The 17,825-nt window shown below is 35.5% G+C and overlaps 1 protein-coding gene across 1 annotated transcript in view; it reads left to right on the forward strand.

Moving 5' to 3' along the window:
* The first annotated feature begins 1,358 nt into the window (after positions 1-1,358).
* Positions 1,359-17,825, forward strand: part of LOC128982386 (membrane-associated protein Hem-like) — a 42,483-nt gene continuing 26,016 nt past the window's right edge. The window contains exons 1-7 of the mRNA XM_054401344.1: positions 1,359-1,807; positions 5,864-5,968; positions 10,212-10,355; positions 13,458-13,600; positions 14,525-14,686; positions 15,537-15,652; positions 16,724-16,934. Coding sequence (XP_054257319.1) covers positions 1,703-1,807; positions 5,864-5,968; positions 10,212-10,355; positions 13,458-13,600; positions 14,525-14,686; positions 15,537-15,652; positions 16,724-16,934 — 986 coding nt within the window. The 5' untranslated portion in view covers positions 1,359-1,702. The remainder of the gene's footprint in view (positions 1,808-5,863; positions 5,969-10,211; positions 10,356-13,457; positions 13,601-14,524; positions 14,687-15,536; positions 15,653-16,723; positions 16,935-17,825) is intronic.

Below are 17,825 nucleotides of genomic sequence, written 5' to 3' on the forward strand. Positions count from 1 at the left end.
TCGGTTGAAAAACAACTTTAGAAGCAATTTGAATGCATGATAACATTGCCAAAGACGTCTTAGTACACACTTCTTTTTCAACAGAAGACCATTTTCGATGAAATGAGGTTTCATTTCCATCCCAAACTTTCTCAAATAGATCTTTGAACTGAAGCCGAACAAATCTGTCGAACAGCTCAACTGATAAACAACGAACCTCGTTTTGTTGCTTGAAATATGAACATATGAGAAATATTAACTCAACAACAGGAGTGGTAAGTACTAAACCTGGCTCCATGAACAACTTTTCTTCTACACATATTTTATTCCACAATATCAAGTCCTTCGTCCAATCTGATAGTAAATCCATAGTTGAGGTGGTATTGCATTAATTAGTATCACTGTCTATTGAAGTGATGGTGCTAATTTGTAAAACTTTTTATTTGTTTGTGTGCAATCATTATTGACAACTTTAACCCACAATAATAATGATCAATGGAATCGATCAGTTCCAGTTGTAGGTTATGTTTCACAGGAAGTCATTGTTAGTTAATATCACTGCTACCTAAATTGAGCTTCATACAGATCTAATTGTACTATTGTACTATATTGACATTAACATTAGCCAGAAAAACAATAACGAAAGCAGTAATAAACTATTATTTGAATTGTTAATCATTTCATGGTGTCTATAATCTAACAACCACTACTTAATAATTGACAACTGAATCGACACACTTCCGTTTTTGTTAGTAACTTTCAGTGTTCTATAGGATTATGGTGGTTGATACCAGTGTGTTTTAAATACTGATTCCTTAAATACTGTATGCAAACGAGTAGTTAGGGGTTTATAAAATACCTCCGTTGCAGAAAACACGTATACCGACAGAATTCCCGGTTGACTTATTGAATTTTTATCCTAATAGTCCTAATAACAGAATAACATTTACACTTAAATCAACCCCTAATGAATTAAATTATGCTAATTACTCTTTTTGATTAGCTACAATAAGAATTACTTTAAATACATTTAAAATATGATTCGATTTGAGAAATTCACCAAATTTGAATAACTTATTATATATTTTCTAGAAATAAAAATTTGACCGAAGGGTGTTTTATAGACGTATTTTAATTTTAAGGCTTGGTTTATAACTTATTTTAACAATATTGAATACACAGGAGATAAATAAACAAATACCTAAACCTGTACGATAGATTTATTTTACATTAGAACGTTTCAAATATGTAGTACATCTAATTCGACAGCTGATGTTGGCAAGACTGTTTGGGAGGGGATTAATAGTTATAAAAAAATGAAGTAATGAAGTAAAGTTAGTTTAGTTTTAGTAGTTAACTAGTTAACTAACCAGCCAAACTACACACTCTGACACTAGATAACGTTTAATATCTTAACCTCAATGAAGTAAATGTTTTAACAATTAAATAATTTAGCAGTCACAACCTCATCGATTTTTTAAATAAAAAAAACTAGTAATCGCTGAGTTGAGTTGGTATCGTATCTGTGATTGATGTTGGTATTTCAACTAACCTACCATCACGTATTTTCCAGATGAGTTATGAAGTCAGTCTGGGGTTACTAAGTTTAGTTTGTTTACATTTATCAGTCAAATGATTCATAACATAATATCAAGTATTATACTCTATACATTCTTGAAAGCTGTTTTTTTGCTTAAATATTGAATATTAGTACTATTACATCATGGCAAGATCTTTAATTCCAAGTCAACAAAAACTTGCTGAAAAGCTTACCATTCTAAATGACAGAGGAATTGGAATGTTAACTAGGATATACAATATTAAAAAGGTTAGTATTCCTTACTGTTACAATATCATGCTATAGGCCTAGACCTAGTTTTTATCATTGGTAGGCTAATAGTAGCCTATTTTCACTATAACAAAAGAAGGAACAGAGTGCCCTTGGTTTCATTAAAGGCTTATTTAATTCCATTTACTAACCACCTGTTATACTTTTTTAAATCGCAGAGGATACGCGTCCGGTAACCGGACGTGGATTAGGCGTCCGGCAGTTACTGTCATAACCTAACCTAACCAACCAAACTTGCTGATAATTAAAAAATCAAATGAAGGTTCAATTCTCTTTATAACATAAAATTATAAATGCCAAAAATTCTAACAAAAGATGTACAGTTATGAAGAAATTACATTCAAAGCAAAATCTGTGACAAAAAGTTAAAGTTACCGATGTGATTCGAACCAGGGACCTGTAGGATATCAGCCGAGCACTCTATCCACTACACCACGAACAACGCTGACCAAACATCGTATCGTTGTGGTAATGGCGTTCCGGGACCCCACAACCCGGTGACGTCACTACCGGACGCCTAATCCACGTCTGGTTACCGGACGCGTATCCTCTGTGTTTTTAAATTCTTTTTATTGAAATGGTGACCATACAAAGTACCGGCAGGTATTTTAAGCCAAGTATGAATATAGGATGAGTGGCGCGATCTTGTAGTTTTGTTAGTCACTATTCCTACTAGGCCACTAGGCCGACATATTCCTTAGACAAAGCTGTTAATTAATAGCCCATACAGCTAATGGCAACTAAGGGACCTAGGCCTACACTTTATAATGGTATCCAAATTACATTTTTTCCTTGGTATTATCAATTAGTCTAATTATCAGGATAGTACTGCGGATAGTCATAGTTCTCATTAACTTAGTGTGGATGTTAATCCACACCAGGGAGTATCAAAGATCCAAAGATTTTATTAGGCCATTGAGTTTGTAGCCTACAATAGGCTTTGCGAACTACAAAAATGCACTAAAACTAAATATAAATATGGTTACAGTTTCTTAACTGGGATAACTTACGCTAATATTGATTGAAACTATTGATTTGATTCGTAAACCTTAATGCGATTTTTTCACCATCAGCAAGTTTGGTTGGTTAGGTTAGGTTATGATAGTTTTATTTTATATTTAGATAGGCTACATTAAAAAATATTGATTACTAATCATTATTTTCAATTCTATAGTTTCAATCAATATTAGTGTAGCCCAGTTAAGAAACTGTACCCATAAATACCCTCGCCACAGCAAACCTGCAGACTAAGCGGATTTCCATTTGCCTGATTGAATTTACACTAAAATGTTTCCTTAAAATTAACTGAGGCTATCACATTTATTCCCTATTTGAATACAGTATAGGCTAATTAATTTAACGAGTAAGTTATTTAGGTTTGCTGCAACAGGGATTATACCTAAAACTCTTTTTTAAATGTTAATAATTTAACTTAGTAAGGAATAAATCCATTGTCCTATTCCAAATTTTATCAAAATACCTATGTTCATAAACCAGCAAACTAAACTTACAACAGTTTACTTAAAAGTTATTCTCCAAAAGAATAACATGGGAATTTTGAATTTAAATTTTGTTGGAATTCTCTCCGTAACCATTAGGCGCATAATAACGCTTCAATATACTAAATTATTTGATTTTTTAAGCGCTACAAAATGGGTTGGAAAGAAATAACTAGCCTAAATTTTATGTTTTTTGGGTTGAAAATGGGAAAAACCAATTTTTACCCTATAAAACCCCCCATAAATCCCCGTTCCCATAGTTCGATCATGCTTGTTCGCAAAATCGTTAGAATAAATGTAGGTTTACACGTTTAACCCTCCGAGTGTTATTTGTCGATGCTTCGACACATAACACACTTTGTGTAGTGTTTTGTGTCGATGCATCAACTCACAAACACTGTTTACGGCGAAGACTCTATGACTGACAAAATCGGATTGAACTGGATCGAGTTAGGTATCGTTTTATTTGGCAGATTCAGAGCTTTCTCTGGAGGTCTGTCTGTAAGCGCTTTTCATTTTAGTTCCGAAAATATTGTAGCCAGACAGCTGACGTGCGTATTTGTAAACAGCTTGGTTAACCTCGGACCGATGACTGATGTGTTTTATTACGTTTATCATTGTTTTAGTGTTAAAAATCAAAAGTAGTGATATACGTGGTGCATTATAAGAAGATTTAAGTGATTTTGAAGGGCTGGTTGATGATCCTGAAGAACTAGGTAGTGATATTGATGTAAATTAATAACCAGATTCGTAGCTATGGTTAGGCTATGCATTCTTAGCTATACACTATGTACTGAAATCTGTTTTTTGCCCATAAGTTATTTATTTGCAAATCTACTTCCTTATATTATTATATATTTGTAATCCTCGTAAACTTTAGAACAAAGTGGCTATTTTCAGATATTTATAGGCCTATAATTTATACAATTTCATTGAGCGCAAACTTATTTATTTTTTTTTTTTAAATTTTCCAAAATATTTTTTTTTTTACCTAAAAAATTTTTTTGAAACAAATGTTCCTTATGTTTTATGTATAATATTGAAGCCCATGATTTTCCAAACAAAATGGTATATAGAACAGTATAATTAACATTGTTTTCAAGCTTCTCAGATCCGTTTTAATAAAACCTTGCAAATGAGCAAAAAATAGGCAGACATTAAGGCCAAAACAAGGGACACTCGGAGGGTCAAACCAAATGTCATCAAAATCGAATAATTTTTGCTTGAGTTATCGTGCTAACAGACACATATAATATAATACCTGTAGCTACAAAGGACAGAGACAGGACAAAGGTCAACTCTGCAAGTAATGTCTGACCCCAGTCGAGACTCGACACACGACCGACGCACGTCTACATGTCCGTAATAGCTCAAATAAAAGTAGGCCTACCGCGTATTTTTATGCTTTAATCGTGATGTATCCAAGTGTAAAGTTCGTGTACGTGTTTCAAAACTTCAAAGACACACCCAATAGGGAAGATCTAGAACTTTTATTAGGACTGATGATGGCAATTTATTCTGCCAAAATGCATCTCCTGTAATAGGATACAGCTTTATTAGGACCGACCGGCGGACACAGGTAATTTAACCTTTTATTGAATGTCAATCCGATCCGGAACAACAACAAACAACTTAAAATGAACTAATGTTTAAAAAATGTGACTTTCAGTTCAATTTTTCTACGTAATTAGATATTTGTTGGCAGTTCTAACTGCAGTAAACTCGTTTTTAGGCCCGAAATAAACTATTTACAAAATTTGAAGAAAATCGTCGGAGCCGTTCTCGAGATCTTCGTGCAAGCAAGCATACATACATACATACATACAAGCAAACATTGCTCATATTAGAGTATAGGATATGAATAAATCCGAGGTTAAAGCAGTAGCTAGCAGAAAAGACACCAGTCCCATTTCCATTAGCCTACCTTAAAAAGCCTAAATCAGACATCATTAGTATTAGCGCTCATTATATTTGACTGTTCTATCTATGTATGTACTACCTTGTGTTACTACTTTGTGTTACTTGTGTTAGCCGTGTCACCCGACTGCATATACTGCCCAGGCATTCTCGATGACGTGGAACATACATTTTTCCACTGCTAGCGTTGGGAAAGGCCCCGCCTGGAGGCTCAACAATTAATAGGACTGCTGTCGGTGGACACGGTCATACCGATTATGACGGAGGGTGAGGACAATTGGACCTGTGTGTCACATTATATCCAGGGTATTCTCCACGCCAAGAAGATCGACCTTGACCGGGATGCGGTGTAGGTCATTAAGAATCTAAATGCCAGAAACGGTGCGAGCCCTGAGGGCTTAGGTCACACGTTGACCTGACCTGAAGTAATGTGACAAACAATCCCAGGTCTGTGTCCAACAGAGTAGAGGGGGTTTTTTAGTGAGTAGTCTGACAAGCTCAGGAGTCTCACACTACAGGCTGGCTACCTGTGTGCGTAAAAGCATTTTTACCTCCTCTCCCTTAAAAAAAAAAAAAAAACCTTGTGTTACTGGTTTAACTCTCAACATGTTGATTTCAGGCTTGTGGGGATGCAAAATCAAAACCTGGCTTTTTATCAGACAAAACACTTGAATCATCTATAAAATATATTGTCAGAAGATTTCCAAATATTGACACCAAAGGGGTAAGTTTTAAAAATATTTCAATAAATTTAAATTAAGATAGTAGACATTTATAGATTTATTTAGACCAGTCTAATTCAGTTATGCCTATATTTGTGCATTCTCAGTGTTCGCCAGACAATTTTGTAGTTTGTAACATGTTAAATTTTGCCATGAGATTTTTTTTTTGAGTGTAAGGGGCCGATTTGGCTCCAATGCAGTGACACAAATGTCAATTTGTAAATCCCGCTAACGTTTGAGTCGGAGGCTTCCATTCGCTCAGCGCCGGGTACTCTGTACATGCCCGACTGGACCTGTGCACAAGCGCCATTCCCGACTGTTGTCCCATCCGCAGCTCCTAGAGACAGTCGAGTCCACGACAACGGTCAAAGGGATTCGGTCGGAAGCAGTTGTCTGTAAACTACGTGTGCATGAGACAGACGATTGTCAACCACGCACGGTTTCATGAGGACTAAGGACCACGTTTCTGTATAAGGTATTCATCACCTTGCTTTGAATTAGACATTTGTCGTACAGTTCGTTCAAGTCTAGTACAAGTTCAAGTTTCATTGAAGGTTCTGATAAAGTCAGCTTAAGGTCAATCTTGCTTGCGCTAATTTGTCTGTATATTTAATATTCATCATTGCAGGCATACATTAACATTTTGTTTCTCACATAATTTGATACTTTTACTTGTAATCATTTATTGAACTTTATTGAACAATAATTACGTTCTAAGATATTTACCGTTACTCTCATCCCCCCACAGAGGACGAAACAATTTAACTGTTGTAATCATATTAACTTAACGGCTATAATCAGAGCTAGCTATCCAACGTTTTGTGTTACGAATTATCTGTAAGTAAACAGGTAAATACTGTGCAACATCAAGACGTGTGATTCAATTTAGTTAGCTTTAGTTCTCTGTGGTTTGCCGACAGCATTTAGTTATAGTTAGCGATAGTTCCCTGTGATTCGCCCACAGCATTTAGCTATAGTTAACGATAGTTCCCTGTGGTTCGCCCACAGCACATAGCTATAGTTAGCGAAATTACCCTGTGTTTTGCCCATAGCATTAAGCTATAGTTAGCGATAGTTCCCTGTGGTTTGCCCACAGCACTTACAAATAATAGATCCTGAACTGTGGTCCGCCCACAGCACTCAGTGCCTGATTTAAGGTACTTGCGGCCCTAGGCCAAATTACTTGAGCGGCCCTCGCCCTGTGGTGGAAATTACTTGCGATTGCGGAAGAAATCGTGAATATCTCCTATGCATCAAGGGGACATCATAATCGACACCCATGATCGTGGATGAAATCTTGGGCATCTCTCCTAAATCATGTCAAAACCATCATAGGTATCCGTGACCGCGGCAAAATCATAAACATTCCCTGCGAGCTGCAACGGTGCATCATCTTTGACACTCGCAACTGCGGCGAAATCGTCATCATATCCCGTGATTTGTAACCTTGAGGACATCATCACTGTCACCCGAGACAGCAGTGAAATCGTGAACACCTCCCGCGGGCCGCAATCACGGGGACATCATCATCGACACTCGCAACCTTGGTGAAATCGTGTTAAATAATCTCCCGTAGACTGCGATAATGAGGACATCATCATTGACACCCCCAGCCCTGTCGAAGTCGCGAAAATCTCCCGCGCAATCACAATCATAATCGACACTTGTGACTGCGGCTGAATCCTGAACATCTTCCGCGGGCCGCAATCACGGGGACATCATCATCGATACCCGCGGCCGTGGTGAAATCTTGAACATCTCCCTCAGTCCACAATCACGGAGACATCATTATCATCACCTGCAATCAAGGCAAACTAAGGGTTTTAAAGAAAGATTTTTTTATATATAAAAATGTTTTTTCAATCCTCTGCGGCCTAATGGGCCTAGTGGTAAATCCGGCACTGACAGCACTTGTCGATCCCAAACTGTGGTTCGCCCACAGCATCAAATGTAAGTAGGTTACTACGCTTGTGTTTTTATATAAATATATTTTAGGTGCTGCAGTTTTAGTAGTGACTAATACGTGTGTGTCTTGAATAACGATATTTCAGGTGTTGTAGTTTTAGCAGTTAGGTACTCGTGTGTGCGTGTCTTATATAACTGTATGGTAAGTTGTGTAGGTTTAATGCTTACTAATACTTGCATGTTTTTATTTAACTGTATTGTAGGTGTTGGTATAGTCGTATTTAGCAGATTAGCTTCTTCCCTTTCCCCAAGATCGACGCATCTGTCCCCCACCACTACTGCACCTACCTCCGGACCTGTATTCTATCCTAACTGTGGTTTGCCCACAGCACTCTGTCCCGAACTGTGGTTTGCCTGCAGCACACCTTTCTTTCCATATAGAGAACAAATTTGGCAATGATGATAGCGTGGGTTTCATTGTTTAAGATTTTATATCTTATATTCTTTGTCTGAGCCATGCGTTCAGAATATTAGTTCGCCCTTTACTTTCGATTCGTTAAACATTTTAACCCCTGGAACCGCAACCCAGCGCGAATAGCTATCCGGCAACCGGGTCAAAACCGGGCTTGCATATCTTCCAACGACTTTCGGGAAAATACATCGTAATTTGTAAATAACAATCACGTTTTAATATATATACCATTATAATGACCATTTGTATGTTTTACTTAGTAGGTGCTGAATGGTATAACACTTGTAACATACTTGATTGAGATAACCTAGTTAGTACTTATTCACCCTGGGTGTTTGTAATGTGTATGAGAAAATAATAAGAAGTTTATATCTGGCAACTTCCAATATCAGGTCTTGAAATTTTGCAGAATCTAAGGTTTTCTGCTAGAAGAGCACCGTCCTTTAGGTATATTTTTAGTTTAAGCTGTTGTCTTTTTTTAATTATTTCAAGACATTATTATGCCTCAATGTAAGCCTGATAATATTAAGATAAATATGCCATCATAGGATAATAAAAAAAAATTAAAAATCATTGAGCACTCAGGGATTGAGCTAAGGTAGCTAACATCTTAAATCCAGTATGCTGCAATTCACCTTACTTCCTCCCTCTACATACATACGCATAGTTTATATGGAGAAAGTATTGTTTTGTCAACATTTTTTAGTTTTGGTTTTGTGTGGATGGGTGAAACAATTTTTTTTGGGACAGTTCCAAAAATAATTTATAAGATTTTTTACTTTGTATTTTTGTACATGATTAACTCTAAGTTATATAAGATTTATAGATGTATTAAATTTATTGTATGACCTACTTACCGCAACATCAGTTACAAAAGTAGCGCCGGTTACTTGTTTATTTGACCGTCGCTAAGTTGTGATGAAAAATTATCATATACGAGATATAACCTAAAATGCCAGTATTGGTTTCTAGCAAACCTGTCCACCAGCATTTTTTATTGAAGCAATATCAACATTTGACTGTTAATCATTGTGCCTTTACTTCTCGCGACCTTTGCTACAGTATAAAAAAATAAAACATCTAGGTTTATTTAAGTATTTTATAAATTATTACTTACCGGTACATAGCTGAATTTCGAGCACACGCACAATGGACCTCACTGACATCCCCTTCACAACTGACAAGGAACTGGCGCTCGACTTGCCATATAACGGCTAGAAACATAAATATCGAACCTTGCGCTACTCAACATGTTTAGCTACCTACTCAACATGGAGACCAAGTTTTAAAGCGTTATATATAAGTTTACAGATTATCTATGGTGTAGTACTCATGTTTATACGTTAGGATACGTTGTTTGGATTAATAATAAGCAACTAAAGTTGATTTTTTAACATTAAATTAGGACAAACAGATTTTTAAAGTGGAACAAGACCGTACTGGGGACGTGTTACCAGCGCTACAATTCCGGAAGTTATATTTATTATACATATAAAAAAAATTATTTTACTCAAAATAAGATATCCAGTTACAATGAACAGTGTATTTTGCCTTGTTTTCAATTAAAAACAAATAGTTGAAACCAGATTCAATTCATTTCTCAAACAAGGACAGTGATTGTCCCTAAAAAAAAGTTCACCTATATATCCGTTTTGGGTCACACTGAACACAAAAAGTGGCTTTCAAAGTGATGTTTGTGGGTTGTGTGTGTGGATGTGTACAGAGCTATAAACTTCACCTTTGGTCTGATTTTGATGAAATTTTGTGGGTGCGTACTAATCTATAGTATCTCGAGGTGTTTTTTTAACTGTGATTTTTAGTGGGGATTTTTCCATAAAAACCCCATAAAATATCTTTTTATTTTTCAGCTTCAAGCCATCACACAGATTCGAAGTGAGATCATAAAGTCTTTGTCTCTTTACTATTACACATTTGTAGATCTCTTGGATTTCAAAGATGCCGTTTGTGAACTTCTCACAACAATGGATGCATGTCAAGTGCACCTGGACATTGTAAGTATGTTTTTTTAATATTTGATCAACATGTATTGTTTACATCAATTCATATATTCAGATGTACGTAATAGAAACAGGTAAACATTTTTTTTCAAGAGGTTGGCGGCCTCTCTTAACCTTGCATTTGTCCATCCACATAGGCTAACTGCCCATGCGTAGAACGTATCCAGCAAAGCAAGGGGTGAGCCAGTACAACACGAAGGTGGACTGTAATGATAAAATGTTTGCAGCAGTGACCAGGATCCGAACCCACGACATCGCTGCCTTGGGCCCGAAGTCTGTGACACTACCGACTCACCACAATTATATGATATTTATCTATTCTACCATTCCTTTGTTTGGAGGGTCACTTTTTATCCAGAAAATAAATCACAATACCCCCCTCTAAGCCAAACCTGTAGACTAAGTCAATTTCCATTTGCCTGACTCAAATATTTCCTTAAAACATTAATTGTAATTTGAGTACCAAGGTTTGATGCTACAGGGTAGGCAATAAAAATGTCTTTTATTGAAATGTAATCAAGCTTAGCATTAAATCTAATTACTAAGCTAAATTTGATCAAAATTCATCCATAAACAAGCTTACTACAATAGTTTATTTAACCTCCATAAGAAAAACTTAAATTTAAATTTAGTTTTTAGAAATGTTCTTCGTATTCTCATTAGGTGTACAACAATGATCAATAGGCTATACTAAATTATTTGTTTTAAGCTCTACAAAATAGTTAAGAAAGAAGGTGAAAAATTTTATGATTTTGTGTTGAAATATGGGACCCTATAAACCCTATTTCTGTAGTCTGGTCATGCTAGTTTGCAAACTTGTTCGGATACAATTAGGTTTACTCGAGTTATTGTTCCAACAGTATCTGAACGGAATGTGTTTTTGGTCTCTGGGGATATCAAAACGAAAAAGCATATTGGTCTTGGGTCTAGGTCTTACGTTGAGACCTACATTAATAGCTTATTCCCAGGGCCGATTTGCCAAATAGGCACCGTAGGCACGTGCTTAGGGCACGAGACAATTGGCTTTTTTAAGGGGGCCAATCAAATTTTAAAATACAAGAAAATGGTGGTTGTATTTGCATGCGGTCGTGGTAAACTTCTGATAATCCCCCGTGTAAATATCGTAATCGTCTCCCGCGATCGCGGCAAAATTCTGACTATTTCCCGCGGTCGTGTAGACATGATCGTCCTCCATGATCGTGGCAATATACGAACATATCCCGCGGTCATGAGGAGATTATCATCGTCTACCGTGAATGAGGCAAAAATATGATTTTACCCGCAGTCATGTGGACATGATCATTGTCTTGCGTGATCGCGGTAAAATTCTGATCATCCCTCGCAGCAGTGTGTAGACAATAGACATAGTATCGTCTCCCGAAGTCACGGAAACATCACTGTTGTCATGCGCGATCGTGGCAAATTGAATACTCCAGGTAGAAATTCCAAATTCACGCATAATTCCCGGTTCAATAACACTCAAACATAATTTCCGGCTTTCTCGGTCAGTGGACATTGTGTTATAGGCCTATACGCAATACATTGTATATCGCAATGGGGCGCTACTATTACTTCATACTGTGCCTAGGGCGCTGAGAGGGTCAAAAACGGGCCTGCTTATTCCTCATATGGAAAATTTGCTGAAACCTTAATTTGATCCAAACATGGCTTAACTACATAATCCTCTTGTGAACATTCTTGAGTGGGAAATCTGTTGGTACATATAATTTTAAAATTCTATTTAAATGTGATGTTGGTTTTTAGATAATTTTTTGTGATGATTTTCAACCCTTTTTGTGTTTGGAGTTACTTGCCATGCCATTAATGATACTAAACAGTAGTTTGATTTTATAATAAGCTAACATAAAATGTTACAGTGAACAAACTGTTTTAATCTATAGTAAAAAAAAGATTCAACATATAATGTTGATGTGTAAAACCCCTACAAAGGGCACTCGCTGATCAACATTGTACAGCATACACCTAATAACTTCTCTCCTTGTGTTGTATGTACACTGAACTATATGAAACACTGGAACAAACACCGAATATAAATAGAATTATAAGCAAAAACATGGCAGTAACTTTAGTTCACTAACCAATTGATAAAATGTTTCTCCTCAAATTTGACAAAAGGAACTCACATTGGTGGGTAATGAAAAAATTACATACAAAGTGAATAGCCTACAAATAAAGATCAGGGGTAACAAGTAGCGATGTAATATGCAAGCAGTGGAAGTTTGATGAGTCATGCGTGGGGACCAAAGTGATGAGGATTATACCTTCGTGCAATTTCAGATATTTTCCAAATATGTCTGTTGCTTGCACCCAGAACAAAATAAAAAACTCTCGCGCCCCTGACTATAGACGCGGTACTGACTATCTTGTCTAAATACTAGATATGTTAAATAAATATGTTAAACAGCCAAGACAGATATTTCCTCATATCTTTGGTTTGAAAAATCTATTCTCGTATTGAAATACAACAATTGAACAATAATGCTAATCCACTCATTTCACTGAAAACACATGTTATTACCTTCCTTGTAGCAAACCTAAATACAGTACTTGTTAACATTAATTATGTTTGAATAGAAAAAAATGTGATATTATTAAGGGAATATTTGAGTGAAAATCCAATTGGATGTATGGAAATTCGCTTAGTCTGCAGGTTTGCTGCAGTGGAGATATTTATTTATAATCAATATTCTCAGTCTCATATCGTACAATTTTAAGAAAATTTTGAATATAAAAATTATGAAATGATTCTGATTAGACAATATTTATTTTGAACTCAGTTCTTTGTTTCGTATATAGTGTATTAAAATGTTATTTGATTATAGACATCAAAAACCAAAATGAATTTTGAAAAAAAGAGTGAACTTATTGTAAAAACATAATTCATCACAGAAGCTTAACTGCAATAAGCTGGAGGTTCACACTTGTTTCTAAAAGCTTTCCACCTCTATTTTATCTATAAAATTTAAGTACTCTGTCTAGCAAATAAACAATATTTTTACAAACTGTTGTTCTACAATATTGATTCATATTATTTGACCTTTTATTATTTGTACCTGTTTGTAATTTGGTTTCCAGACCTTAAATTTCGAGCTTACCAAAGCTTATTTGGACCTAGTTGTTGCCTATGTCACTTTAATGATCCTGCTGTCTAAAGTCGAAGATAGGAAAGCAGTCCTAGGACTCTTCAATGCAGCGCATGAAATGGTTCACAATCAAAAGTAAGCCTAAAATGTGTATAGCCTGATAAAAATAGATAAGATTTGTTGAGGTTTCCTGTAAGTATATCTTTTGCAGTTTTTTTACTCAGGTTTTATATTTTTAATTCCTACCATGCAGTTGATGTAGAAACTATTTTGATGTAATTGTGATAGCTTTAATTTTGTGTGTAGCTTTAAATAACATACTTCTTTTTAGTAAGAGTTGGCTTAAGATTTAGAAGTTTGCTATCTAGTTAGACATTCAAACCAAGTAAGCCTGCAAAGAGGTAAATAAGTAAGAGAAGCTGGCTTAAAAGTGGCTTTGATGAAAGGTTAGGCAAGTATTAGTGATATTAGTGATTCTCTCATTTTTCAAACACAAACCCACAATATACATCCTTAGTAGATTTTGTTTGTATATTTTTTAAAATAAGAAAATAAAAATAAAATACTTGTGTTTTACCAATTTTGCAGTGAGTAGTGAATTAATTAATTTTATTTTATTTTATTAATTATTTGTGAGCTATAGCTTTGTTACTCTACACCGCAAATAAAATGTGTACATGAGCAAAGTCTGATTCTTTTAAATAAGCAAATGAAAGACATGGATGAATGAAAATGAGGAGTTGAGTCTGGTTTTTAAATAAAAAAAATCAACTTAAAACATTGAAACTGACTCAGCCTCTTATTTTCTACTCTTCATTTTTTAATATACAAAATAGCTTCAACACCAAAGAAACCTTGTAGGCTTATTAATTGGTAGCCTAGTTGGTATGAATTTTAAACACCATAAAAATATGACAGTTGATATGATGAAATAGCTTTGTCACATAAAGCGGATACATTACCCCTCCACTTTCCTCTGCCAGTTTGATTACGCTTATAGCTTCAAGGGATTTTCTATGTTTATCATGTTACTTATCATCTGTTTTTGTTATTTTACAGTGACTTGAGCTTTCCTCGGCTAGGCCAGATGATCATGGACTATGATCCTCCGTTAAAGAGGCTCTCAGAGGAGTTTGTTCCTCATGCCAAACTTCTCTACTCCGCCCTCATCTCTCTCTGGCCCATATTTCACTCACATAACCTCTCGGCAGACAAGTGGAGGTAAGCGCTATACCTCATTCTATAATTTCTCTAACGATAAGATTTATTTTTATAGCCTATTATGTTTTGTAGTTATGTTCATATTCAAAAATGTATAATCTCAAATTCAAATATTAATAATCTGAATCTTACATTTTTACAACCTTTACTGGAGTAATTGCTTTATAAATCTCTCCTATTATATTTGATAATAATCTCTGCTCTATTCTTTCTGATGCTACTTGGCTGTTGATGTTCTGATAATGAATGTTGATTCAGAACCCCTTCCCCCCTCATTAGCTCAAGATGTGACCTTCACTGTTTCTTACCCAAAACCTCCATTAGTTTCAATCAACGAAATGGTTTTTTGAGTAAAATAACTAAATAACTAACACCCTTTTTAATTGTAAAAGAAGGAGGATATCAACTAGCTTACCTTAAAAGTGTAGCTAGGCCACAGAACATCTAAAAGATACACTGTGCACACAATATTTCGTCCCCTGAGGGACTTTGTCAAGTGTAGAGAAAGAGTTTACAAATCCCCCTCAGGGGACAAAATATTGTGTGCACATTATATCTTTTAGATGTTCTGTGGCCTACCTACACTTTCAAGATAAGCTGCTATCCTCCTTTTTCTACAATTAAAAATCCTGGCCTAGAGCCTTTCCTTGGAACAAAACTAACACACTCTTTTAAAAAGCCTTCTTTCAAGTCTCCTTAAAAGCCTTTGTTATCAATACAAAAAACAATTGGTGTATTGGGATTCTCTATGGATACTATTTCTTATGTAATACATTTTATATATTATTTACCAAAAGTGTATTTGATGGTTGAATTGCGTGACATCAATATGACCCCATTTTATTTGCAGATCTGACCAAAAGTTGAGTTTAGTTGGAAATCCTGGACAGCTGTTGAAACCTTCTCAAACAGAAACAATATCTTGTGAATATCTTTCAATGGAGAACATGGAGAGGTGGATTATATGTAAGTGTACCTGTTGTAAACAATCAACTAGATTTGATGCTCTTTTTCTTACATCAGAAGTAGAGAGAATTTGTGATGTTGAATAGAATTCACCAGAATCCAGAAAGTCTCATGGAAGCCAATATTTAAAAAAATTGCATTTCTAGATTGAACTACAAACATACTATTAATAACCCTGTCTAAGTTTGATCTTTACATGATCAAAATTTCAATCATACTTACAAAACAAGGTTTAAATAATTTTCAGTTTTCCCACACCATCAAAAAATGGAGGGATAACAATAATTAAATAACTTCTTGATCAGCATTGTACGTGTTATTCAATTTACGGAAAGTAAGTAAAAGAAACGTCTTTTAACACTTAAAACATTTGCCTTTTGCCTATTGGGTCTGATGATGATTGGAGTGTCCAATCGAAATTGATCACCACTAACCATCTTTTTGTATATTTACCGTCTTGTGAGTAACAGTATAAGAGTAAATATATGTTCTAAGTGTTATAAGATGTTTCTTATATTTACTTTCCGCAACAACAATTATTCCAGGTGGTACAAATAAACCAAATTAAAATATTTATGTATATTTAAAAATTATTTATACTTTAACCTTATCCCCTTCAAGGTATTCTCTGTTGGAAGCTATGCACTTGTCCCAACGGTTTTTCCAGTATAACATTAGTAAGGCCAGTTTAAACATTAAAGGATTCCATGGCACTCCACACTCATTTATAGTGTCTGAAAAGTAAAAATAATAAAACATCATAATCCCAGGATTGATCCCGGGATCATCTTGGACAAGTCCTGAAATCCCAGGATTGGGTTAAAGCCCCAGGATTGGCTAAAACACATACTATGTAAGCTCGACCAAGGCTATTCGGGTTATTTTTGGGTACCGATACCCCCTTGTATGGAAGAAAAATGTATACCAAACTGTCTCTAAATATGGGCAGATGCCTGCGGGTAGGCCTGGATCCAACAATTGTTATCTTTAAGTGAATACTTACTAAGAGTAAATTAATTTAAGTAAATTACCATTTCAAGAGTTATTTCTATGTGTTGTGGTATATTACAGTTGGATTCATGTTGTGCCACCAAGCTCTACAGCAAGAACAGCCCAATAAACTGTGGCTAAGTGCATTGGAAAACAGCTGGGTTGTTGCCCTTTTCCGCGATGAGGTCATCTACATCCATGCCTACATACAAGGGTTTTTTGACACCATCAAGGGCTATGGCAAAAGAATCTCAGAAGTGAAAGACTGCTACAATCAAGCTATTCAGAAAGCGTAAGCTTTTGTTACCTACCCAATTTGAGATTGTTTGTGTGTAACCCAATGAAAAAAAAAACAAAAAAATCCAACAGCTTTTGTTTTTTTGTTGTTGTAGAAATTAAAAAAAAATTTGCAGCCCGTGTTAATCTTAGGTTAACAAAGAGTCTTGTTGATAGGCCTAAAGGTATACAGTGTAATTGAAAAGTCCCGGAACGGTGTAATATAATTTTTACCTTTATTGATAAAGTATTAAAACTTTGTATATCAATAATAACCATAAATGTCTACTCTTTGAAGCTATAATTACATTTTTACCTCTTGAGGGGGATGACCCACGAGGAGTAAAACGAAATTCTCAAATAGCAGCAGAGGTCAAGTTTGGTATCAAATTAAAGGCCTTATTTAGTAAAACACAATGCCACAAACCCAAACTCAAATGGACAACCAAGTGAAAAATGGCAGCCGTTCAAATATTTCTTTAATCTGCAATTTTGAATCTTTTAACGGCTGCCATTTTTAACCCTGCTGATATTTTCAGCTCAAATTTGCGGCATTGTATTCTACTAATAAAGACCTTTAATGTGATGTGCATATCGTACCTTTGCTTAAATTTATGATTTTTTCCGACTTCTAGCGGGCGCCTCACAGTCAGGGCCGCCCCGAGGGTAATAGACGCCCGGGCGATATTAAAATTTTTGCCCCATCCCCAAAAAAAGTATTTGGGGGGGGTTGGCGTTAATAGACCCAACGTCCAATATATCGGTATCAAACGTTTGGCAAGTATTTTTTATAAACGTAACAACTACACTAAACTAAATTGCTAAAAACATTGAATTTATGACTCACAACGGACATCACGAAACGACTATGAGTTGACGTAAGAGTTTGAGCTTTGAGGTTAGAAAC

The sequence above is a fragment of the Macrosteles quadrilineatus genome, unplaced genomic scaffold, assembly GCF_028750875.1.
Source record: "Macrosteles quadrilineatus isolate MER2022 unplaced genomic scaffold, UCM_ALF_1.0 Scaffold_240__1_contigs__length_144371, whole genome shotgun sequence".
NCBI classification, from domain to species: domain Eukaryota; kingdom Metazoa; phylum Arthropoda; class Insecta; order Hemiptera; family Cicadellidae; genus Macrosteles; species Macrosteles quadrilineatus.